The sequence below is a fragment of the Actinia tenebrosa genome, unplaced genomic scaffold, assembly GCF_029948245.1.
Source record: "Actinia tenebrosa isolate PJP-AT-01 unplaced genomic scaffold, QUT_ActTen_1.0 PGA_scaffold0__85_contigs__length_37466705, whole genome shotgun sequence".
Taxonomy (NCBI): Eukaryota; Metazoa; Cnidaria; class Anthozoa; order Actiniaria; family Actiniidae; genus Actinia; species Actinia tenebrosa.
Genome location: NW_028292569.1, coordinates 7,690,264 through 7,714,884, shown reverse-complemented (window position 1 = coordinate 7,714,884; position 24,621 = coordinate 7,690,264). Strand labels below are relative to the sequence as shown.

At 35.1% G+C, this 24,621-nt stretch overlaps 3 protein-coding genes across 3 annotated transcripts; 2 read left to right on the top strand and 1 right to left on the bottom strand.

Moving 5' to 3' along the window:
• Window positions 1-6,767: 6,767 nt before the first annotated feature.
• Window positions 6,768-10,295, top strand: LOC116300299 (general transcription factor IIF subunit 2). Its single transcript, XM_031709135.2, has 9 exons — window positions 6,768-6,867; window positions 6,953-7,029; window positions 7,125-7,143; window positions 7,370-7,502; window positions 7,962-7,994; window positions 8,261-8,348; window positions 8,742-8,841; window positions 9,024-9,167; window positions 9,818-10,295. The coding sequence occupies exons 1-9, from the start codon at window positions 6,805-6,807 to the stop codon at window positions 9,944-9,946; spliced, it is 786 nt and encodes a 261-aa protein (XP_031564995.1). The 5' UTR covers window positions 6,768-6,804; the 3' UTR covers window positions 9,947-10,295.
• Window positions 10,296-11,941: 1,646 nt separating this feature from the next.
• Window positions 11,942-13,614, top strand: LOC116300304 (profilin-2). The gene is made up of 2 exons (XM_031709141.2): window positions 11,942-12,130; window positions 13,141-13,614. Exons 1-2 carry the CDS (start codon window positions 12,020-12,022, stop codon window positions 13,411-13,413), a joined length of 384 nt encoding a protein of 127 aa, XP_031565001.2. The 5' UTR covers window positions 11,942-12,019; the 3' UTR covers window positions 13,414-13,614.
• A 2,284-nt stretch (window positions 13,615-15,898) lies between these two features.
• Window positions 15,899-24,505, bottom strand: LOC116300303 (E3 ubiquitin-protein ligase RNF13). The gene is made up of 11 exons (XM_031709140.2): window positions 24,344-24,505; window positions 23,151-23,280; window positions 22,222-22,296; window positions 21,809-21,934; window positions 21,549-21,636; window positions 21,227-21,270; window positions 20,395-20,435; window positions 19,684-19,792; window positions 17,490-17,583; window positions 16,894-16,977; window positions 15,899-16,407 (listed from the first exon to the last, which is right to left on the bottom strand). The coding sequence occupies exons 2-11, from the start codon at window positions 23,244-23,246 to the stop codon at window positions 16,199-16,201; spliced, it is 966 nt and encodes a 321-aa protein (XP_031565000.1). The 5' UTR covers window positions 23,247-23,280; window positions 24,344-24,505; the 3' UTR covers window positions 15,899-16,198.
• Between the last annotated feature and the right edge of the window lie 116 nt (window positions 24,506-24,621).

Below are 24,621 nucleotides of genomic sequence, written 5' to 3'. Positions count from 1 at the left end.
TAAAAAAGGACGATCGTGGTTATTTTAGCTTCATTTTTAGCTTCCAAATAACCAAGCTACAGAGAGTGGTATAACTTGGTTAATTTAGCTTCATTTTCGTTCACCAATAACCAAGGTGTAGATAGTGGGATAGTAATGACGAAGCTGCGCTCACTCGTGAGAGATCTTTTTTGAACACTCGAAGATAAACTTCGTATCTCCGCGCGCCCATGTAATATCCTCTATTATTCACCCACTTTCCATATCATATCGCTCCAAACTCCCTTGCGGACTCGCTTGTTTGCGATATGATGTGCTCTTAACATGTGACAATGTCTACGTGGTTTTTCTTATAAGTGCTGGATAGCCATTAATTTAATAATTCAAAATACTCTATTTAATGTTTCTAAAACTCCTATAGCATGTGCTAGGTGATATAATTTGCATCTCGAATTCATAGCTCCCCCTCAGCGAACCAGTTATATCACCGTTTGCAGAAATTGAAAATATTGTCCCACAAACAACTGCACACCCAGTACTATAAGGATTACGATGCAATTGCCTTGTATTTTCAAAGGACAGTTCACTATCATCTTCGTCATTACTATGTTCAAATTCATTGGCATACGAGGGAATTCCACATTAAATTTCAAGGGAAAATCGGTTTTTCGCACGGCGAATCGGTTTTCGAGTGAAATTCTTTAGGATTCCCGAGTCAAACAATAATTTTTAATTGAATCCCATAGCAAAAAATATATAATTATATGACTTTTCTGATTTACAGGTCAATAAAGCCAACGCGGGCTTGCTGTATTTTCATGCAATTCACCTTTTCAAATGTTCTCTTGATTTTTATCTAATTTTCGGAAACATACCATATATATAGTTTTTGTATGTAGTTGTCTTCTCTTGTTTCTTTCTAAGTAGTTTTTACGCTTATTTGGTGTTTTGATGGGAAAGATAACCAAACATATATAACGATTTTATGAACAAATTTAACGTGGGTTCCCTGACTTTTCATGCGATTCCACGTGAAATACCCTCTTGTATACGTTATCTTTAGCCAATTAGTGCGAGTATTTCAGCTATGGAATTCTAAATAATACCCGAGGGGCGGTAAAAGAACAAATACAAAGGTTATATAACTATTCCTAAGTCATTCTCAGCCAGCTATATTGGATTGAAATACCATTAACGACAGGAAATTAAACTGCGCGACGTATATATTAATTTCAAAACCCAACTCATTTTCTCCACCAACTCAGCTGGGAATCGCACCCAGTCCTCTTGGCTTACAAGCCGAGCGTGCTCTGTTACACTTCTGAGTTTGGGGTGGATTTTAGAGACAGGAAGGCCAAAACAAAATGCCAATCGAAACAAAAAAGTTTTTTTCTTTTAAACATTTGCAACTTTCAAAAACTCTGGCACATAACGAAAATATAAATAAATACTAAGTATTATAGCCAAACATCTTTTTAAAACCATTAGCGTCTTCAGAACTGGCCTCTTACATCATCTTGGAGCGCATCTAGAAGCATCTTTGAACGCCCATTTGGATTGGATCTTGAGTCTGGCATTAGCACCTTCAACTGATAGTACGAGGAAACCACAGGATCTTGGAAGTCGTTGAAAACCAAAAAAAGGTGGACGCGTTTCTTGAAAAACAGAAAGAAAACGTTTAAAGCATTTTTGTTGAAAAACCAAAGTTAGTTGACAAGCTAATTGAAAAACCAAAAAATTCTCGACGCCTTCGTTGAAAAAACATGTACAAAAACGTTGCGGCAGTTGTTGAAACACCAAAAATGTTCGTGACGCATGTTGAAGAACCAAAAAAAGCACGAATTCTTTGCTGACGCATCTGTCGAGAAACCAAAAACGTTGATACCAAAAACGTTGATTGAAGAACCAAAAAAGCTTGACTTGTTTGTTGAAAAACCAAAAGTCGACGCTGATTCATTGAAAAACCAAAACTTGGCTACGCCTAACTTATTGCACGCTATAAAATATAAAAATAAAAATGCCAAAAGGGGTGTGTGCAAATTATTTCACATTTTTTATTTTTATACTCTAAAAACGTCCTTAAAGTTGGGCATGCATGGCTTTACTGAAAATGGTGTCGCTGAAAACGTAACTTCAATAAGGCATCTTCGAAATTGTTGCAATCCAAAAGACTCAGACTTTTATACCATTAGGAGGGCAAGTCGCAATCAATAACGAGTGATTTAGATTTTATTTACTGAAGACATAAAAAATGTGCCAGAGAAAAACAAAGTCAAATTGAGCAAATAAAAATAGCCAATTAATAATCCTTTTAAAAACTTTATCAATGAAAATGACTAGTGTGTAATTATTGTTGCGCTGCCAGCTACGAAAAACCAGAGACTAGAGAGTAGCCGAAAAATCTCTCTGGAAACGTAGTCCTCCACCTTATGCAAGCGCACGACCTTCGAGGGTTAAAGTTGTAATAAATGGAACTGCGTGTGCGTGTATATTAACAGGGAGTGATCTGAAAAAAGAAGAGGAAAAAATATATTAGTGCATTGCATGCTGAAATATCTCTTAAAATCAGTAACAAATGGACACAATTTAGTGTAACGGTTTAGTAAGTTCCTCTTCCTCACCTGAAACAAACAATCAAAAAGAAAAAGAAAATTAAAGGTCTTCAATTAAGTCATTGCTATAACAATGCAAAAATTAAATTTGAATTGTATAACGATCAATGTCTATAAATTTAAATTTTCAAATGTTAAAGAAGAATATTTGAACAATCCTGAGATAAACCTCATATTATTCCATCTGATACGAGAGAGAAAAAAAAAGAATTTTAGCATTTGAAATTTTGAGAGATTATTTGTCAAACAAAGGTTAACAATGAAAAGCATAAATAAAAATGTATACTTTTGAATCACAACTGTCTGAAAACTGTTTATTTGTAACTTTTCTAAACACATAGCGTTTAGAGTAAAAGATAAAATCTAGATACAAAAGCATAAAGTAAGCTCTATACCTTTATATCTTATCATTTATTTAGTAGATAGTAAAACAAGAGAAACATCCAAGGTCCCGCCCATCGTCAGCAGTATGATAATTATATATAATAATATAGAGTATATATGTGTGTATGAAAAAGGGAGGATATTCTAGGATTCTCAAGGAAGTTTACTGAATACTTCAGAGAGAGCTGGAATATCCATAACCACACCCTCCAATCTATTATTACGTCATGCTACCGAATGAGATTAAACTAAGAAGAGAGGGGATATTCCAGGATTCTCAAGGAAGTAATGAATACTTCAGAGAGAGCTGGAATATCCATAACCACACCCTCCAATCTATTATTACATCATGCTACCGAATGAGATTAAACTAAGAAAAGAGGGGATATTCTAGGATTCTCAAGGAAGAAATGAATACTTCAGAGAGAGCTGGAATATCCAAGACCCACACCCTCCAAACTATTATTACATCATGCTACCGAATAAGATTAGACTAAGATAAGAGGGAATATTCCAGGATTCTCAAGGAAGTTTACTAAATACTTCAGAGAGAGCTGGAATATCCAAGATCCATACACCTACGAATGTATTGCTATTGTCATTTACCTATTAAGTAATCGAATGAAAAGCTGAGAATCTACAAAACGAATCCTTAAACTTGATGTCGAAAACAATATATTCGAAAGATAGAAGTATCGGAAAGATGGGAGAGTAATGAAAGAGTATGATGACTACCATGTGCTATCGAAGTAAAAACAAGCTCAAAAAGAGCTCAAAAAGCATTAAACTAATAAATATTAATGTAGTTAAAACTATCATATAATCTGTGGAAGAAACAAGAAACATACAAAAAACAAACACGCATGAACATCAATCATGAAACTTCCCGAGTATATTTCACTATCCTAAAAAAGCTACCACTGGCATGCCCGGTGCATGATAAAACAAAAATCTATCGCAGACTCGTCTTCTCATCTAGAGGCAGCCGAGTTTGGCTGTTCTTGGTAGACTTGAGCCACGACTGAAAAGCAAGACTACACTGGAGCAGCAAGTCAGGATTTTTGATCACAACCATGCATCAACCGAAGGGAGAAGTGAGGGCATTACTCCGGCGGGTGATCCTGACTGTACCTAGTCTTACGAGAGCACGCAATTGGCCAGTCTAAGCTAAGAATAGAAGGCATCTAACCTTAGACGCTGTGTGAGGGGAGTGAGTGATCTGAACTGGCCAGCGTTACTCAAGTAAGCCTGAACTCCAGTAAACTAAAGTTCACACCTTTTGTGTAGATCCTGTGTCTTCATCGACGTTATGTGTTGTCCAACTTGGTGACTAAAGTTCATTTGAAAAACTAGCTTAGTATTGGCCAATTGACCCTGGTCGAGATGACCAGTCAAAAACACTAATATCCGCCATACCCCACCTAGTTTTAAGATAGTGGTAGCTTCTTGTCAAACAAATAATCCCTGGGTCCAGCCTTGGATCTGGAACCCTCTTACTGCTAGCCTAATAACTTTCTAGATCGAAAAAAAAGCATTGCAGAGCATATTTTGACTTGCAACAAACGAGCCAAATTTTTATATTCATAACGGAATATTTTTCACATATGTTTGCAAGTCAAAGACCTAACTAAACCTGACGAGTTCACTGTTTTTGAACGAGTTCCTTTTTGATTTAGGAACTGCCTCTCCCCACCTCTTTCCAACTAACTGCAATGCAACAATAGGAAGATCGAGAACAACGTCCAGCCACGCACAACCAAATAAATAAAAGGAAACTTAATTTTCTTTGAACTTGTTCAAGATCTTCCATGTACAATCAACTCGAGTCTTACGATACATATCAGTAGTCTTCTTCTTGCTTCTAAGTACTTTATCGCCACTTCCTATAATGATTAATGATCTGTGGGAAAACACACAAACATATATCAGTATTTAAATAGAAAAAAAAAATTCTTGGCATAACTGTAAGAAAGAATAATTAGATAAACACGGGCGTTGAAAAGTTTTAAGAGCTTTATCAGACGACTTTCGTCAGCATGAAAAGCGCGCCAAAAGCGAAATGTTAGAAATTTGTTGAAATTTTTGAAAATTTTTAGAAAACTTAAAATAACAACTGAGAATCATAAGTTTATTTACTCAAAATGAATAATTTTACATTCAAAGAACAACGAAAAGGCTATTATTCAAACGAGAATCCAAGTTGGAGGGTAAAACTTGCAAAGCGCGCGAAAACAACTGAAGTTAAAACGTTTAAAGTTTATTTAATCTTTTTTGATACTTTTTTCGTTCGAAAAAGTTACAATACATAATTAAAACTACAAAAAAAATATCAGAAAAAGTTAAGAAAATTGTACAAAGCAAGAGAATTTGGTCTTTCACAGTAACTCGTGGTTGCTTTGAACACTCCATTGGACACCGTGAATGAAAATTTTCTTCCTGGTGCAAAAATCGTAAAACATTTTGTCGTAAACATTTAAAAAACAATTAAAGGACTAGTGATTGTTAAGTTCTTTGTTCAAAGTAAAGAAAGTTCTAAAACAATTTGCATTTTCCCACTTCACGGAGACCAACTCGGCCGGTCATGAACTCGTGTCTTTTGGCCGAAGAGAAAAAAGGGTTTTACATCAGAAAAAATGCTATTTTATCTTTTAACTAGCAAGGCCCTGTCTAAAGCTACACATTTGAATGGGCAAAAGCGAAAAATTCAAGACAAATTTGTAGTCTTAAAGTAATTTTTGAAGGAATAGAATGGTACATACCTGACTTTCTCGCTTCACGTCAACTTGATTATGAAACCCCACAAACCAGAAAACTCACTAATGAATTCCCACGTTCCTCACATGAATCAACTGTCAGTCAAACAATACCAGCCAATAAGATTAGACTACTTTCAAAATAATATGCATTGTGATTGGCTATTATCTGCACGTGATAATGCGACACATTTTATCTAATGAAATCTGTCTAATATTCGCGCTTTTTCAACTGTCATTCACGAAGTCTTGTCCAATGGAATTTTATAATCGAAACGCCCTCTGTTTTTATTGGTTAATATTATTTGCACATGAAATAAATTGCCAATAAAGAGCTCTCATCCAATTGGAAGCAATCTTTGTTTTTCACGCCCTTACATCTGTCAATCAAAACATTTTATCCAATGAGATAGTGAAGCATTTATCTTAAGCCGTACGAAAGCACAGGTAGCCCAAGCTTGGTTTCTGTGGTGTACTGTTATAAGGAAATGTATGGGGATTCATCAAAAATTTAAATAAAACCATTGAAACTGAAATAAAGCCTCGACATTTTACCCGATCATTGAGAAATAGCACTTCTTTCGCTCTGCGTGGTTATTTTTTTAGTTTAGCCCGTTTTAAGGAATTAATTTTTATTTTAATCAATTAAAGGGTTTAATTTCCGGGTTTTTCATTTAAAGGCACACTCATGCCTAACTACAAGAAACATTATCACGTAAAAACAATCGAAAACTAACTACTAAGAATTACTAGTAATTCGAAATATTTTTTAAGGTTTTAATCATTTTTAAAGTCCCCCCCAGATGGTTAAAAATAAGTGTTGTTGGATATATATTCAAATAATGACACTAATTTTGCGTAAAAAATCCTGTTTGTTATCTTATTTGGCCTTTATAAATAAAAGAATATAAGAAAGATATTATTTAAAATATTGAATTTATTTCTTCGATTTCCCCCCGAAAGGGAGAGCACTTTTCCCATTTTACGTTGACTCGTACCCAGTGGCTGGGCGGTTGCACAGTAGTCCTCTTGGTACCCAGGCCTTTAGCGTACCACAAAAATAAAATAAAAACAAGATGGCGTCGTCCAGTAATGAAGTTGATTGTACAGGGTTATCAAGGGATGTATGGCTTGTTAAGGTAATGTCTTTTAATTGAGGTAAACTTCAAGATTATACTTTTCATTTGCTTTAGTATACAACCCTTTGATTTTTGATTTTTGAAGGTGCCAAAACACCTCTCCACGTCATGGATGGAAAACACAGACAAATCAGGCATTGTAGGCAGTCTGAGAATAAGCAAGTACGTTATCCATTATGACACGTGCGTTAATGTGAACCCCGTGGGTTCAAATATTCTTGAAAAATCCTTGACTTTTATTTTTACCTTTTTTGTAGAAACACACAAAAGAATGAGGTAAGTTTGAAATGCTTTAGTGGCAGATTATGAAGGTCAGGATCCCCCTTTCATTCAAAGATGAATGACAAGAGTGCGATTTCTGTTTGGATCTTAGGGTGAGGAGGGGGTAAGGATCGCAACCAAAAAGGCACATCCCACTGCGCCCCCCCCCCCCCCCCAAACCCCACCCCCCTCTCTGCTAAAAATAAACAGTCCCTTATTGTATTTTTTATTTATCACACAGATTACATTTAACCTATCCGAGTCATTAGCTAGTGGAAGTGATGGGAATGAAAAGCCCAAAATTCCCAGTGATTATAAATTATTAATGTCCAAAGTTGACCAGTCATTGGTAGTATTTTCACAAGGACCGACAGGTAATAAAGTGAATTAGTAAGAACTGGGATGAAAAATAATAGGCCACTTTCGATATCTTAAAATTCAAACTCAATCGAAAGGCCTTAGTCATATTATGGTACTTCATGTATGGTATGAAATGTGGATCACCATTAACATTTATTGGTAGGATTCAATAAAACATTGTACCAAATAAAACTCAGTCAGTTTGAGCATCGGACCTTTATGTAGGAGATTGTGGTTTGTGTCCTGGCCAGACCAACCCTCAGGGCCTTGAAATAACTGAGGAGAAAGCGCTGCCTTTTAATTGTCTCAGATGAAAACTTTAAAAGGCAAACCCGTCTCTCCAAACGTCATCATATACATAGGAAGGGTGCTATATTAATCATAATCATTATTATGATGGCTAAAATTTTAATATCTCAAACATGGCCTATTATGTACTAGAAAAACTGAACGGTATTCTTTGTCAATTATAGGAAGTGCTGATGAACCAGATGAGTCAGAACCAGGTAAATATATTTGGAATTTAGTAAACTATTCTTCAAGAAAACATCCTTTCAGATATAATATTGTATTACACATATCTTTATGCATATATCAAAGCTCATGCTTTATGAGACAAAGCGTAGCACATGCTCATGTATTTCCCCATTTGTATCCACAATAATGGCTATCCTATTTTTTTCATGCCAATGCCTGGGTGCCTTATAACAGTACAGCAAACAGGCTTATTTTCTATTTCTACTTTGAATTTTATTTTATTGGCTTATTACAGCAGATAAGGTTTCATTAGAAGGAAAAGTGGTTCAGAGAGCAGATTTTAGACCTGTTCATTCCAATGCTGAATACCTATCTCTCAAAAGGTAATAAAATCATATATAACTACCCAACAATGCATACAATACACAGTGAATAAATTTCACTCATTCTTGTCCGAGCTTCAACCACTGGAACTTAATAATCACAAGAATATTCAAACAGTCAAGATCCTGAAGAAGACGGACCAAGATCTGCCAAAATGTTGAGAAAAACATAACCAGATCGCAGCAAAACAAACCAGAGAAGACAAACATGAATACCACCTTTTTGAAACTATCTTTAGGTCTTAACTGCAAGGATCATAGTTGTAAGATGCATGACTTGTAGGATACAGGTCTTGTTTTTGTATTTGCAAGACAAGACTACACTTTGTGCCACCTGTTTGTGTCACGTTTTAATAGTACAAATGACATGTTGGTTTTTAACTACTTTTGCAGGCAATCCATTCTAACTGCCAGTAAACCAATGAGGCAGGCCAAACAGCTTAAGACAGTAGTTACCAGCTCATATAAACCAGTTTCTGACCATAAAATGAACGTAAGTAGGACATATATAAAAGTGGGATGTGAATAATCCAAACTTGAGCCAGGAGATTAAATTTTGAACCCTCAATTGTACATTTGCATTGTTTTCTGAAGTGCATCTATGTGTATGATGGTGTCCAGCCAGGGGCAAATAGCAAACTTTTCTTGACTTATTGGTATTTTATCATTCTATAGATTGATTATGATAAGAAAAAGAAGGAAGAAGGAAAGAGGGCCAGGATAGCTGAAGATGAAGTAAAAGCCAAACTTTTCCATGCCTTTGGGCAACATCAATACTACAACCTGAAGGATTTGGTCAATATAACAAATCAACCTATTGTAAGCAAAATTATACTGAAAAAAGCTACTAAATGTTACACTTTAATATGAAACAATACAATAATCTTTATTTAATGAGGGGAAATAGAGTGAAGGCATTTAACCTGTGAAATAAAAGTTACTAGTCAACGTAGTAGTCAAATAGACTCAAAAGACAACAATGGAAGTAGGGTCTACTAAAGTGCATTAGTATGATGACTATTTCACAGGTTTAAGGACTTTACTCTATACAAACTGATCAGAAGTTATCTAACATACATGTATTACTAAAAAAGCTTTTTTTAACAAATATTATTTTATACTACAATTCTCTATGCTTAAACTGATTATATCATCATGTTACATTATCCCAGCCATGCATGTTTGTTGTTTTTGAACAATAATCCCCTTCACAGTTCCCTGGAGAGACATGAATAGTTGTCCAGAAAGGTGTTGATGGAGGTCTCTGTTATTGCAAGGTCACTGCAGTCCTTGCTGAGATTCACAGGCACAGTTACCTCTCAAGAGGGCAAAGGGGAACTTTGAAGGGGCAATAACCTTTAACATTAGCCTCCATTTTAAAAACACCCAACATGGTTGCCATGACTTTGTTTTTTGACTCTTAGGAATAAATGTCATCCACCAATACAAACGTATTATTTGTGTTTCAGATTTATCTTAAAAGCATTTTGAAGGAAATAGCTCACTACAACACCAAGAATCCTCATAAAAATATGTGGGAGCTTAAGCCAGAGTATAGACACTATGAAAAAGAGTCTGATGATGAAAAGGGACCCTGAAGTGATAACTGAAATAATTATAAAAGAATATAACAAAAAAATGTTATTATATAAAATATCAGATTTATTGAACTTATTTTATGTACACTCTGTGGTAAGGTAAGGTATCTTTATTTCAACACTTTCTACCAAAATGCCATGAATAAAATTTACAAAAGTGTAAATATGAATATTTATATCTTTAAAAACATGGTGCACTCCAAACACAGATAACTTACTATATTTAATATTTGGGTTTGTTCTGATCATCATTATTATCTTTTTTGATTTCTATATCCTGCCACTTTCTTTATTATTGCTTGTCCTTTTTCTTTTTGATATTTAATAAATTGATTGCTTTTATCTAAAATCTGTCATGTTTATAAAATGATTTATCCAATGATAATGGACATTGGTTGTATTCTGGAAAATTCCATTACTTTTGTTATGATGCAATCTCTTTTTGTACTCCAGTCTCCACCTCTACATTCCCTACCTCTCCCATGGAATCCCTATGCCCTTTGGACCTTGCTTCTGCCTCTGCCCGTACCTCTATCTCAACTACTCTACTTCACATGATTGGACTTCTGTACCTAAATTGCCTGGGCACATATCTAAAGGTCTTCCACCATATTCACCGCTGCTTGATCAAGCGAGTAATTGAAAAACTTAATACCGGATATAGTTTACGAGTTTAAAATGTCTTTGAATCGATTCAGCGAGATCGGTTATAGACCCCTTGAAGTCCGTCGGAATGCAGCTCAATTTGGAGGACATAACAATAGGTTTCCAATTCTCAGAAGATTGAAAATCTTTCATTTTGTCCTACAAATTGAGCTGCTTTGACGTCACATGCAAGGGGTCTAGATTGATTGAATATTGTCCATTAATTGGGTAGAGGATTGAAACATTAAAGCGAGGCTGTTCAGTTTATAAATACCGATCAACAAACCGAAAGTAGGTCTAGTACTCTACTAGTTATCACCACTAAAAATCAAAATGCTAGTAGTAGTCTATAATGAAACTTTTGGACCAGAAAGACAATCGTTTTCTGTTGCGGTCAATTGATCATACACAGCTGAGACAAAGCTTGCTGAGAAATAGATATAATGGCATTTACACAGTATTGGACCGGCAAACTGGATAACGATTTTGAAGTTTTGCTGATTTGTTTAAAATTAACCGATCACTAGGTTGCAATATTCGATTTTTGGCTCATTCATCTTTAATACAGCAAATGTTAAAACCATTCGTTACTTTGTGACTGCGTGAATGCTACAATCCTATATTAAAGTCAAGCTTGACTGACATCAGCTCCGCAGTGCGGTTTTGTAGATGTAGGATGTACAAGGGATGGGAGGACGAGGATCAAGAAGAAGTAATGAAAGGCGTCAAATGATTTAATTTCAAGGGCGTGAGCTTTTCCCCTCCTCTTTCTCTTTCTTCCCCTCCCCCAGTCCCTAGACACGCACTCCCTGGGTTTCCGAGAGAGTTCACGGGAGGGGAGGTATGACCTGAGAAAAGAGATCCTGGCTATAAGTTTCGCGAGTTTAACTCGAGCATTTCCGTAAAATACTAAGATTAAATGCGGTTACCGTTTTCAGCGAATGTAGAGTTCAAATAGATTACACTGCTTCAGATTGGTTATATCTCCAAAAGTATCGATCCCACCCCAGAAATATCTTTTCCTCTTAGAAATACTACTGAAAAAAATTCAATTGAATTTCCCTTACTAACATCCTTTCCCTTGATTGTAGGAATCTTAACGTCTAACTCACAGATATAGAAATTTGATACCTAAGGAAATAAATGTACAGGAAAGCTATAGTATCGGGGTTAAGCTGTCGAGACCGCTTCTTTCGTTCTCTGCAAGTAAAATCCCACTTCGACCCCCTCTCGTGTTTTACTTTGTTACTTCCTCGAGGAAGTTAAGTTGATTGAACAAGACAATCTCCAGCCAATCACTGTTCAGTATTATCGTGACATCATCGCAGTTGAGGTCGACTTGTCAGATACAAAAAAAATCTTCTTTAGTTTGACAACTCCAGGTAGGAATCAAAGGTTTCTTTGCCCTGTTTTATCAAAATTTTCATCATGAGCTGGCAAGCATATGTAGATACAAACCTTCTTGGTTCAGGTAGAGTTCATAAAGCTGCGATTCATGGTCATGATGGTTCTTGCTGGGCAACAAGCAGCGGATTTTCGGTGAGTGAAACAGGCGCCCTGTCACCTTCCTCTGTACGTGAACTTTTCCTCACTGCATAAGACCTAAACTATTTCGTTTTTTTTTTTTCGATAGTAATTATTTTCTTTCAAATTCAGCTGTAATTACACATTTGATCGTTAGACATCTTATGTGATATAAGATAATTAACCATTAAGTTGTTATTTGAATATTTCTGCCTTTCGAAACGAAAATACAAGTAAAGCATCCGTTTGCACAAGAGTGAATTGAATTGAGAAATCTAAAAAAAAAGTTCAAAAGACACCGAAAATTTCCTTGGTGGAACTTCAACCTAAAATGATATATTTTACGTGAAATAAAGACCCTAAGTTAAGTCAAAAATTTAACCATAATCAATTAGAGCTTACCGATTTAAGACTAGAAGAATTTTTGGTGCTTGCTTGTCAAGACCTGTTCTGGCATGAATATTTCCGCCACAAGATTTTGTTATCTGAAATCTTTACCCAGCGATCAAGAGTAAATAAATATTTCCTTAGGTAATTTATCGACTAGAGGGAAAGCATTTAACCCGTAAAATAAAAGATGTCAGTTGGCGTGTAGTCAAATAGACAGAAAAGAAAACAATACAATATATGGCTTACCAATGTGTACTAGTCTAAATGTATTTCACGAGTGTAGTGACTTCACTCTTCCAAAGCTAATGAAGGCATATAACCTCAATTCTCAAGTTATTTGATTAACTCGAAGCATTAGAAGAGCCCCTTTGTATAGGAATGCACTTGACTTGGTCATCTAGTTGAGTTTCATAAAATTTTTTGAGTTTCATAAAAATTTTGTTCTCATTCAGTTCCTGATCGAGATCAAACAATCCGCTCATAAAATACATATACAATATTGTCTTTATATAGGATTTGTCAATAAGGTTGGGTGGGTGTCTATTGAAGTGTAAATAAATTATGACCTTTGTTTGGATTGTAATTTAGAGATCGGTAGGTTAAATGTAATTGTTCATGTTTTACCTGTCTAACAGGTTTCCCAAGCCGAAGCCTTAGAGCTGATCAAGAGCCTAAAAGATGGCATCGTTTCTGGTAAGGAGATCGGTGGAACTAGGTACATGATGCTGAGAAATGACAGGGAACAACAAATCGCTTACTTGAAATTGAAAGACAAAGGTGGATTCTGTGTGTGCCTTACCAAGCAAGCTCTGCTGATCGGTGGCTACGATGAAGCGGCTGGCGGAGCCGGAAATTGCAATAATGTCGTGGAAGGACTCGCTAATTATCTAAAAGATTCTGGATACTAGAAGCAAAAATGTTTTTTGGTCTCGTTAGGTTTTAGGTTTTATCGATAAAAGAAAGAATTGCCGTTCCCATTTGGTAAAAAATGAAAACATAATCTGTCAATGCCAGCTTCTTTTTGTATGATCAAACAAGCCATTTATAGAATCATCAAGCTGTTGCAATCGTTGTTTTAGAAATAAATTTAAGATATATTTTTTGCACAATGCCTATTTTCTTTAGTTTCTTTAATTTTGAAAGGGGTGGCCGAGGAACTAGCATATTTTCATCATGGGGGAAAATTGCAAGGGGTATCCAATATGCCGAACCCAATGAAAAAAAAAAGAAGAAAAAGATAAGAAAAGTACCTTCTGTTTACAGAGGCTCGAACCTTAAAAACTTAAGTTTTTTTCAGGATATTATCTCCTGTTTTTTCTGTTTCTAAAATAAAGCATTGAGTTCAAATACACCTAGTCGGCAAACACATTTCTGCTGCAAAAGATATGAAATATCCAGTTGACATTAAAATAAACTGCTCAAAAGATGACGTAGGGACTTCACTTTTATTTTCTTCCCTGTGGGGCGGGGCTTTCATTACCTTTCACTGAGGGAAAAAGTGAGGTCCCCGGGTATGCCTCAGGGGAAGGTGCGGGGGATGTCAAATGACTGGTGCATTACTGTAAGAAGAAATCAAACTGCAACCCTGCCCCCTGGTTCTGCCTCGGAATTACAATAAGTATTTCCCTAAATAACACATTTTCCTAGCTACTAACCTTAGCACATTTCCTTTTCAATCAGTAGACTCCTACGAAATCTGTGGTTTCAAAATTTATTAAAGATTTATCACAGTACTTAACCCTAACAATAAGACTGTTGTCTATTTACATTGGTTATTTAGCACTAATATTTTACATTACTTATGAGTACCAGTACAAAAGACACCCACAGGGCCCCTTTTTCTTTGCCATTCATTCCCCCATTCTGTACCCAAGGTAAGTACACTTAGCAACTAAATATAAATTGAAAAACATCACAATTATTTTGTATATACATAAACTACCTGAGAAAGTTGGAATGGCAGAGAAGAGCTGTATTTTAGCTAGATTTGAAATACTTGATAAACTAACAAAACACTGACCAAAAATACTAACAAAACAAAAATATGATAACAACAAATGTCAGTAAAAGGGTCATTTTTAACAGCCATTTATCTTGCAGCCTTGTGACTGAATAAAAAAAATTGATAAGGAATCTCATCAATGTTCTGTGAATGTCCTACCAACCAGAAAGTATCTGAATACTTGGTATCAACTGGATGAAAAAATTTAATTGATAGAATACAGATACAAGTCATTTCTGGGAGATATCTTGTACATAACCAGGTGTTAACTTTACAACAAAAAAAGCATAAAAAATTTAATTAAAAGAAAAGTCGATACGTTGTTATAAATTATCACAAATATTGAAAGAGTGGTTTCCTAAAAAATTTTCACTACAAAGGCAATGCTGTTTATTTTTTCACTACTTATGTGTGTAATGGTTTTAATGTCGATACTAAGTTCAAGTTATTCATACACTATTTATTACCCTGAGTAGCGGCCCTCGGAGAGGAGTGGGGATTGGGAAAGAGGAGTGCAAAAAAACTCGGGGCCACTACGCAGGCTAACTATTTATCTAAGACGCTACCTTTAATTATTTCATGTTGATAGCTGTGTAGTTCCAGAAAATATCAATACCTTGGTATACAACTGTTACGTGAGAATGGTGGTTGGAAATCTGAAATCTTTGAATGAAATGAATTGTGAGCTGTGAATTTAAATACGAAGGAAAGAGATAATTGTTTTGTCTATTTAATTAGCAGTAGTATCTAAATGTGTTCCACACCCTTTGAGGGATGACCTGCACTAGCAAATTGGTCTCAGATTTTAGATCTCCAACCAACAATGGTTTGTGTTATTACTACTGTACTTGTGGGTTGGAGACTGCCTTTCATTCCTACCCCACTCCAAATGACCCTTGCAAATTCTAATCATTTCTCAGTTACAAGGTATAAATATTTTCTGGACGTCATTGACATATAATTATTATTTGACAATATGACTTTAATCAGGATAATAATGGAGCAATGTAAGTGCTTCCCTGATTGGTCAGAATCTAGCAGTTCAGACCACCATCTTAAAGTAGTGTTTCTCAACACATGTTGGGCCAGTTGTATTTTTTCTGACCACATAATAAAAGTTTCATCTTGGGGGGGGGGGGGGGGGGGGGGGGTTACTCTTGCCTTCTGTACCCTGACCCTGTTCCAGAGTAAAATCGCTGAAATTCATACCCTGTTCCAGAGCAAGATCGCTGAAAACCATACCCTGTTCCAGAGAGGAGAGAGCGTGATTTCATATACCCTGTCCCAGAGCGAGCGCAATTTCATATACCCTGTTCCAGAGTAGAATCGCTAAAAACCATATCCTGTTTGGCGGCACATACCCACATAGTGAATATAGAGGAGTACCCCCCCCCCCCCCCCTACCCTGGGAGTTTCATGGACCAAGCATTTTCAGTCAGGTGAGACCAATATCTTTCTTGGTTTCTTATTAAGATTAGTGAAATGCTGTCATCAGACTCTGTACATTTAAATGCTGACAAGAACTCCTTTATCCAAATGTCTCAAAACATTAACCACTCATAATAACAATACATGGAGTTGTACAGTAGGATATGATTCCATAGGTGTGCAATATATGATACAGACCTGTATAAGATGACTAATTAGTTGATTATAATTTGTCATATTTCATAAATTTATGTTGAAGATCATTAAACTTCAACCAAGTGATTTGATGGTGCAGAAGGCTGTATGAGTGGGGTAGTCTCATCAGCATCAATATCAGAACCACTTCCTTGACCTCTTTCCACATCAGTCTGGCTGGTGTTCCTAGATTTCTTACTTTCTACTGGACGCTTACAAACAGGGCATGTCTTTTTACCTTCTGTAAGCCATGGATCAACACATTTGCAGTGATAGACTAAAAAAATAAACACCACACATCAATTACTGGCTGCATATACATGTAATTCCTTGGATTAAATGTAATTTTCATTACGTCATTGCCACCATATTCATTTCTCATAACCTCCATAATTGTTAATACCACCAATGTGGCTACCATGGCTTTGTCTTGTGGCTCTCTTCAAGATGATTGCAAACCATTGTCTTCAACACCTTAAACTGGTAATCTTGATGGTGAAGGGGCTGTTTATTTGTGATTGGGGAGTAGGGTGGCAGTGGATTTTCTTGGTTACCTATACTAGAAATCTGAGCCTCCATCTCTATTGTTGCATAAAAAATAGTCCCTGACTCATTTTCCATTCAGTTAACTGTAAAAATGCTGTGTGCCTCAGATTTTTTGTGCTGTCCCCCTCCCCCTCCCTGATGCAAAATGAACTGCATCTCAGTTGTCAGTGCAAATATTTGGATTAAGCTCCCACAGCCCCTGACTCATAGTGCTTACCATGATCACATGGAAGTATCCTGAGCTTGTCACCATCTTTGTATTCATCTAGACAGATGGCACAAACATCATAGTATTCATCACCTATAAAAGTATTGAATGATATTCCATACTCAAAATCCCTTGAGATATGAATAATAACAGCTGCCAATGTTGGTTGATCTACCAAGAGAAGCTATATGACCCTATATAAGGTGGACGTAAAAGATCAACTGAAGACGCTGGTGACAACCATCTTCAGTACCCGTGCTAAACAGGGCCCACTGTAATTGGCTATGGCGTTGTGGTGTCCCTGCCAAATCATAGCCAAGATGGTAACATTAAGTAATTGTACAAAGCCTGGATAGCAATTAATCAATGGTAACATTGATTAAGTAATTGTACAAAGCCTGGATAGCGTTATCTGGCGGATAAATCCTTATCCAGTGGCCTAAGTGGATGCTGTTATGCAATAAATGTATCCACTGGATAAGATTTATCTGTCGGATAGCACTATTCAGGCTTCGTACAACCAGGCTCAGATCTACTTAAGCTGGCCATTTGGAACTGGCATTGTAATGTACAGTGAGTGTAGAGTTCTTATAACTCATACTGACCTTTCTTAAATCTCTTGGTGGGTATCTTCTTTAAGTTAGCAGGAGTAATTCTGTTCCTCCGTTTCTCTAAATAACTACGATAATACCGACTAACCTGTAAAGGAAATTACATGTTTAAGCTAAAAAATATATATAATAAAGCTGTGTTCTGTGTGATGAATGAAATAAACATTAACTAAGAAGAAAAATATCATATGTACTTGGCACAACTTTAACCCATGTCCTCAGTATTCTAGTCTGGGCCAGTTGTACAAACCGTGGATAGTGCTATCCGATGGATAAATCTTATTCAGTGGATAAATTTTTTGGTTAACATCATCAACATACCACTGGATAGGAATTTATCCATTGGATAGTGCTACCCACCCTTCATGCAACCAGTTAAATGAATTCTTTTTGGTTAAACTTTGATAAATAGCAATGAACCTTATCATAGGATGAATAAACGTAGCAGCAAGAGTGAGTGTTCGCCTTTCACCAATACAATGCAGGTTTGATTCCTGGACCCTGATAATGTCATATGTGAGTAAATTTGCTCTTATTTCTTTTCTTACGGTTTTTCTCCCTCTGAAAAAAATCAACTTCTAAATTCCAATTGGAATTGGTGGAGAAAGAGCAATAATGGAGAAATGCCACTGCTAAACCCCATTATCTATTATTTATTTACATGTAAACATGTTACCAAACTCTAGAGGTTTTAGTGACAAATTTTGACAATCATAGTCAATTATGCTTACGGAAATTGTAAGTGAAAAGCAATTTGAATTTTAAAAAAAACAACTAAGTTTAAACAATTGAAATTATTTCAACTGATAGTAGAAAACGAATTAGATGAAAGGAGATATAGACCTCATGTTCTATCAACAGCACAAGTACTGTAAACCTGCTAGAAACAATCAAGCAACATTTAATAAGATCAAAACATTTACCATGGTTGATAATGTTGTAATTCAAAAGGACTAAGAATTTAATGGTTTCAAAAATTTGATATCAAAAAGGAACTGAATAAAACAAAAGAAAAACTAAGATTTGGAAATGAATAAAACAAACAGGAAAAACAACTTACAAATTGCATCCCAAAACGTATTCTTGGCATTAAGGAAAGTAATGAGAACACTGATTACACTCAGGGGGGGAGTCAAGCTATTTTTTTTCTGGAGGATTCCAAGATAAATCCTTCGTTCTGAAAAGTATATGCTGTGCGTTGCACATTAAATTAAATAAGAAGTATTGTTGTCTCCTGGGTTCTGTGATGGGACATAGACAAAGTGAACTAAAAAGTATGAAGGTTTGCTTGCCAGAGCTATCAAAATAACAGGTGTTTCTATTGATCAATATGTTAATCGACTGGCTTGTAGTATAAAAAGCTGATAGATACAAGCTTCTATGGCATTAAACAATGTGATACCAACTAAAAATGACATTTTTTGAGGATTTTTATTAAAGGTTGGTACTGAGAATCTAATTACTGAGATTTGAAAGTAAATAGAATAAGTTCTAGATCATTGCAAACACTATCGACTACAGCCCAAAAAAGATCAAAATAATATTCTTATTTCTTAACATAACAATACATGTATGTAACAATCAAGACAAAAAATTCCAAATTTTGGTATCAATTTTTTTTCAAACTACAGTAAGATAAAATATAATTGAGACAGTTACAGGTACGTTGGCTTTAATGATCGGTCAACTGATCAGACTAGATCTAACCAGCATATAATGAAAATTCAAGATATATTTTGCTTAATCATCATCATAGAATGACAGTATTATAATACTTAAAAATGGTTTGACTAGATGTTTTGAACATGACAATTATTTTTCATGACTGTATACTGTAATACTGTACCAAACACTATACACATTTTTTTTCAAATTTCATGTATTAAATAACATCCTTTATTTCACGAGGAGATGTTCACGAGGGTAGCACTTAATAGCCAGTGGCTAACATACCTGTGGCCCTCATTCCCTGATCGAATAGGAATTTAGGAGTTGATTTTTGCGGAGGGAGGAAAGCTGGAGTACCCAATAAACCCTTGCAGCACAGGAGAGAACCAACAAACGACTCTACTCACATACAACACCGAACCCAATGGGATTCGAACTCAGGTCACATTGATGAGAGGCGAGCGCTCACACCGCTATGCCACCCGTACAGTACTTCCCATATTAAATATATCATACTCACCATAAACATGGCCATGAGAATAAAACAGATACCAATAATAATAACAAATGGAATAAGGTAGAACTCCAGGTTTGGGAAGAATGAAGGAGGGTGAATTGTTACTAATGTTCTAAAAAATAAATGATAAAATCATTAATAGAAATAGTTTGCATGCAAAACACAACGAAACGTTTTCAGAAGTGCTTTTTTTTTCACTGAAAAAATTATTACACATTTAGGTTGGATATCTGTGTGATAAAGCTGTGAATAAAAACCATATCAGTGAAGTGATATGATATCACTTCACGGTGAATTGGAAACTGCAAGTTTTGTTATTTTATTGACCTTATAAATGTGTAATGTAGACAAATTATTACATGTTAAGAGTCTGATATCTTTTTATTGACTCATTTTCCAGCACATTAGTTTATATATATAATGTATTTTGAGGTATAGAAATATTAAAATCATTATTAAAAACTATTATTATTATCATATCATATTGCTCGTGGACTCACTTGTTTGCAGTTATATGATATAAAAACTCCTGGACAAAAATGAAATCAAGCTTTTAACATGTGATAACCTATAAAATTTCCTATGATTTTCATTTATCGGTTAAATAAAAATATAGTCTGCAATAAATCTTTTCAAACAGTCGCGCTTCTATTACTTCATCACATTAATTTCTTGGGCATTTGTCATGATTGACTTTATGATGACATAGCTTACCCTGTAGTATAATTGTACTTCAAAAAAAGATTGCCAGCAGTCTGCAATAACAAACATTTTCTACTATTTACAAAGTGCAAAGGAAAAAGTGATGGATCTTTTTAGCTCGGTCTTAAGTCAATTCAAGGTTGAAGAAAAATCTGGGTCAAGTTGACTTTGCAGTACATTGAGGGACTTTTCAGGGAACATATTTCCAAGATAGCATTTATTTAGTCCCCTAAATGAAACCCCCTAAACTGCAGTTTCACAATATACTAAAAGAAAGTGCCATCTCAAACCAGCTTTTCCCTCAACCTTGGAATGGCTAATAATGGTTTAGAAAAAAACTAATTCAGTGACCCCAATTTTTTAGGAACGAACATGTTTGGGTATGTTTATGCCAAATTAAAAAAATACTGATTCCAACTTTATTTGTCCTTTATGTATTTTAATTAGATCTTATTAACTGAGTGGGAGGTCTGTACAGGATAATCTTGACCGAGGTCTGTACCCGACCGAGGTCAAGATTATCCTGTACAGACCGACCAAGCTCAGTTGATAAGAGTTTTATTATATGACCACTTTTCATTAAAAAGGACAATGTTTTCGCTGTAAGATTAATATGTGATCGGACCGGTTAATACCAGAGAATCTAGACCAGTCCACAATGCGATCTATCCAATCAGATTGCTCAATTTGCTAGTGTCCAGGCTCTAAGATTCACGGTCATATAATAAAGAAATTTATTAATCTATATTGCACATATATCAATATCACAATTTTTCAAATGGATTTTTAAAAATAAATTAGAAATAACTTTATACATAAATTGAGTTAGAGACAAAGATCTTACCTTTCCAACAAAAATTGACATAATCTCATCAACTTTTTTTCCATCTGTGCATATGGATAAACACTTTTTGAGTAATCACATTAAGAATTAGAAAAGCTTTGGTATCGGGGGAGGGGGAATCTTTTTTAAAAAAAATTCCTCTGTGGGGGTGGGGGGTGGGGAAGGGGAATGGATAATTTCTGGAACTAAACTCAATACTGCAAGAAAGTATTGCAGAAGCATTTTTGGGAACATGAAGAATCACAGACATTCAAAGGATAATTTGTATCTGTACAACCTATCTAAATAAATGTTTGTATTAAAATTATCATTAAGTACATACATTTCCCAGCGGCCATTCTTACAACTGTATCAGATGTTGTGCTGTGAATGATAGCAAATTCATATCCTGCATTGTTTGCCATTAATGCCTATAATTCAAACAGTGACATTATTTTAAATACTTTAATTTTACAGTAAAATGTTCTTACCTTTAACATAATATTACATCACTATTCCATAACCATGCCCAAAATTTTCACTTTCTATTACACATTGACACCTCTAAAACAATTCACACAATACTAATTGTGAGATTCTTACTTTGTATCCAAAGCTGCAGCCTCCTTCTTTGATTAATACAAAATAAATGTAGTCCATCTTTTCATGTTTGTTTCTGTTTTCAATGGTTGAACAGGCATTTGCCGGCAATGCAGGTACTATCAGACCCTACAAAAGAGAATAGAATAGTCATTTGCTGCATTATATCTGTAACTGGGAAAAAAATAAAGGAAAAATACTAATACAGATTGTGTGGATTTGGTTGCAACATGCTAACTACCATTCAAGTTACACATTATTCCTCATGCATGTTGTATGTAACTGATAAAATTAAGGAAATATAGAAATATCTCCCTCTGTGGGTTTGGCATTAAAACGATCACCATGTTGCAATACATTTCAAGTACAAGTAAATCTTTTGACTTGCTATTGGGCTACCTGTGATTTCATATTACCTTGGTAGTATACTGTGCAATAGAACCAAAGTCTGCCAAACCATAAGGAAAGCATTCATTACCTTCACCTTTATCCTGGATAGGGATAAGAAAGATTTAGGCTAAAATAATTGGAACAATTACAGTCAATGAACATCACGCATGAACAACCATCTTTGATGAGTCAATTAAAAATTTGAATGCTTGTCTGGAATATGCAAAATGAATATTTGAATCTAGAATTAATTATTTGAAATCTTTGATTGAAGATTAGAATATTAATTCCATTTCTGTGTTCATTGAATATTTGAGCATGTTTCTAATTTTTATAAGTAATTTAATATTGATTATTTAACGAATGAATAGCAAGTATTGAAAACTTGAAAGTAAGATTACAATCTAAGAATTGTAAGATACATATAATCATTTGAATTTACGAATATTCATTTCAATCTTCGAATAATCACACAGAAAGTGTTCTCACATTGACTCTAAGTTGTCATCCAATAGATGTACACTTCAAGAGAGTACTCAAGTGTGATGATATCTCAGCTGGTATTGGACTGATTCTCTTTAAATTTGGTGTGTAAACGTCATTTTCCTTGTCTATCAAAACAGTTCCCTTCACAGTTCCCTTCACAGTTCCCTGCACCATCTTGAAAGGTAGCCATGCCATGCATCAAGCAAGACGAACGGTGAGCTTGCAATGATAGAGACATGTGAAGATTTGTCCAAGGTGTTAAAAAAAGGTCTCTATCATTGCAAGCTCACAGCTCGTCTTGCTTTGATGCATGGCATGGCTACCTTTCAAGATGGTGCAGTTAACTGTTAAAGGGACTAATGGGAACCAAAAACATGATAAAGCGAACATTCATTTTTATTACGTCATCACTTGAGTACTCTATTAGCTAGTAATATGGGTAATTTTATTCAGATTCTCTATGACCTACCAGACAAACTCTTTGATTTCTATCATCATAATATTTTGATGCCCAGGTTCTGTAGAGAGAGTGAAGCAGAATTACATAACCAAATGATAACTTCATGGCTGGATATCTTCAACACAGCTTCTTTTTCGATCTATTAGAAAATATAAAATAGATACAATCATTTATAAATATGACTTGCTCTCATAATTCACAAAGATGGAGCTATACTCAAAAGCTATGACTTCAATAATAATTTTATTGACAATAATAATTAACTAATAATTCATTATAATATGAGACGTGATAAGAATATTGCTATAAGCTATGACTATGCTAAAGCTATGACTTCATAGTGTTAGGAATCCCTGATAAATGCTCTGTCAAACAAAGCAAGGTGCACAATAATAGTTACCCTATAAGTATATTTAATAATATAAAAATATTTTGTTAACGAAGTGCATGTACCAATAAACTTGGCTTATTGATCTGAAAGTATCTGTATAAATGTAAATGGTGCCAAAGTACAATTTTTTAACTAAGACGTCTTTATTGCATGTTTGTCCCGTGATACACGCAGTTATATTCAAAATAACTAAGCAAACCAAGTGACAACTTTTGAGGTTTGCAAGCCTTCAATTTAAGCATTATACACGAAAAAGGTACTTAGGAAACATTGAAAATGAAATAAAAATACCTACAATAATCACGTATAATAACATTTCCATGTCAACTACCTAGGGAAGTAAACACTGGAAACATCGAATGATATTAAAGATCTCTCTCCTTCGTTCAATATTATTGTAATATTTTCTACTGTCTCAAAAGTCTCATTAGCATTTAAAGCAAAGCATAAATCAAAATTGGATTTCTTTAGGTATAGCAGCTCCTGCTTCGAAAATTATTATTGTATGAATAATTAGCTTAAGATATGCTCGAACGGTCCTTTCGCAGCCACTGTTTTGTCTTGCAGATATAGTAAGCTAAGAAAAATTTGGAATCATTTATACATACTTTCCTACATCTGCATTAAGCTATTAATTATCTTTATTGAAGTAAAAATAGGGCTTAAAGCCCCTTCTGCTTGGTTACGTATAAATAACACGCAACGACAAGAAGAAAACACCTTGCAGACAGATCTAGTCGATCAGGCAAGTTACGAAAACCCACGACAAGGAGAAATATCAAAAGAAACAGTCAGAAACTATTCCACAAACCTTAAAAATCCTTTACGATATCCCTACGTACTTTACGTCATTACATTTAGGCTTGAAATAAAATTCCAAGCGGATTCAAGACACTCTTTTTCTTTTTGAGTTCGTCTTCGCATTCAATATGGCGACTTTCGGATGTTTGTGGTTATGTCGACAGTGCACTCTCTATATTCGGGCATCGAAAGTATGACGTCTGTAGTGATTAGCATACATACGGTCTATTTATAGTCAACATATTCCTTATTACGTAATTTTGATCTTACCAAAATTCAAAGTTTTCA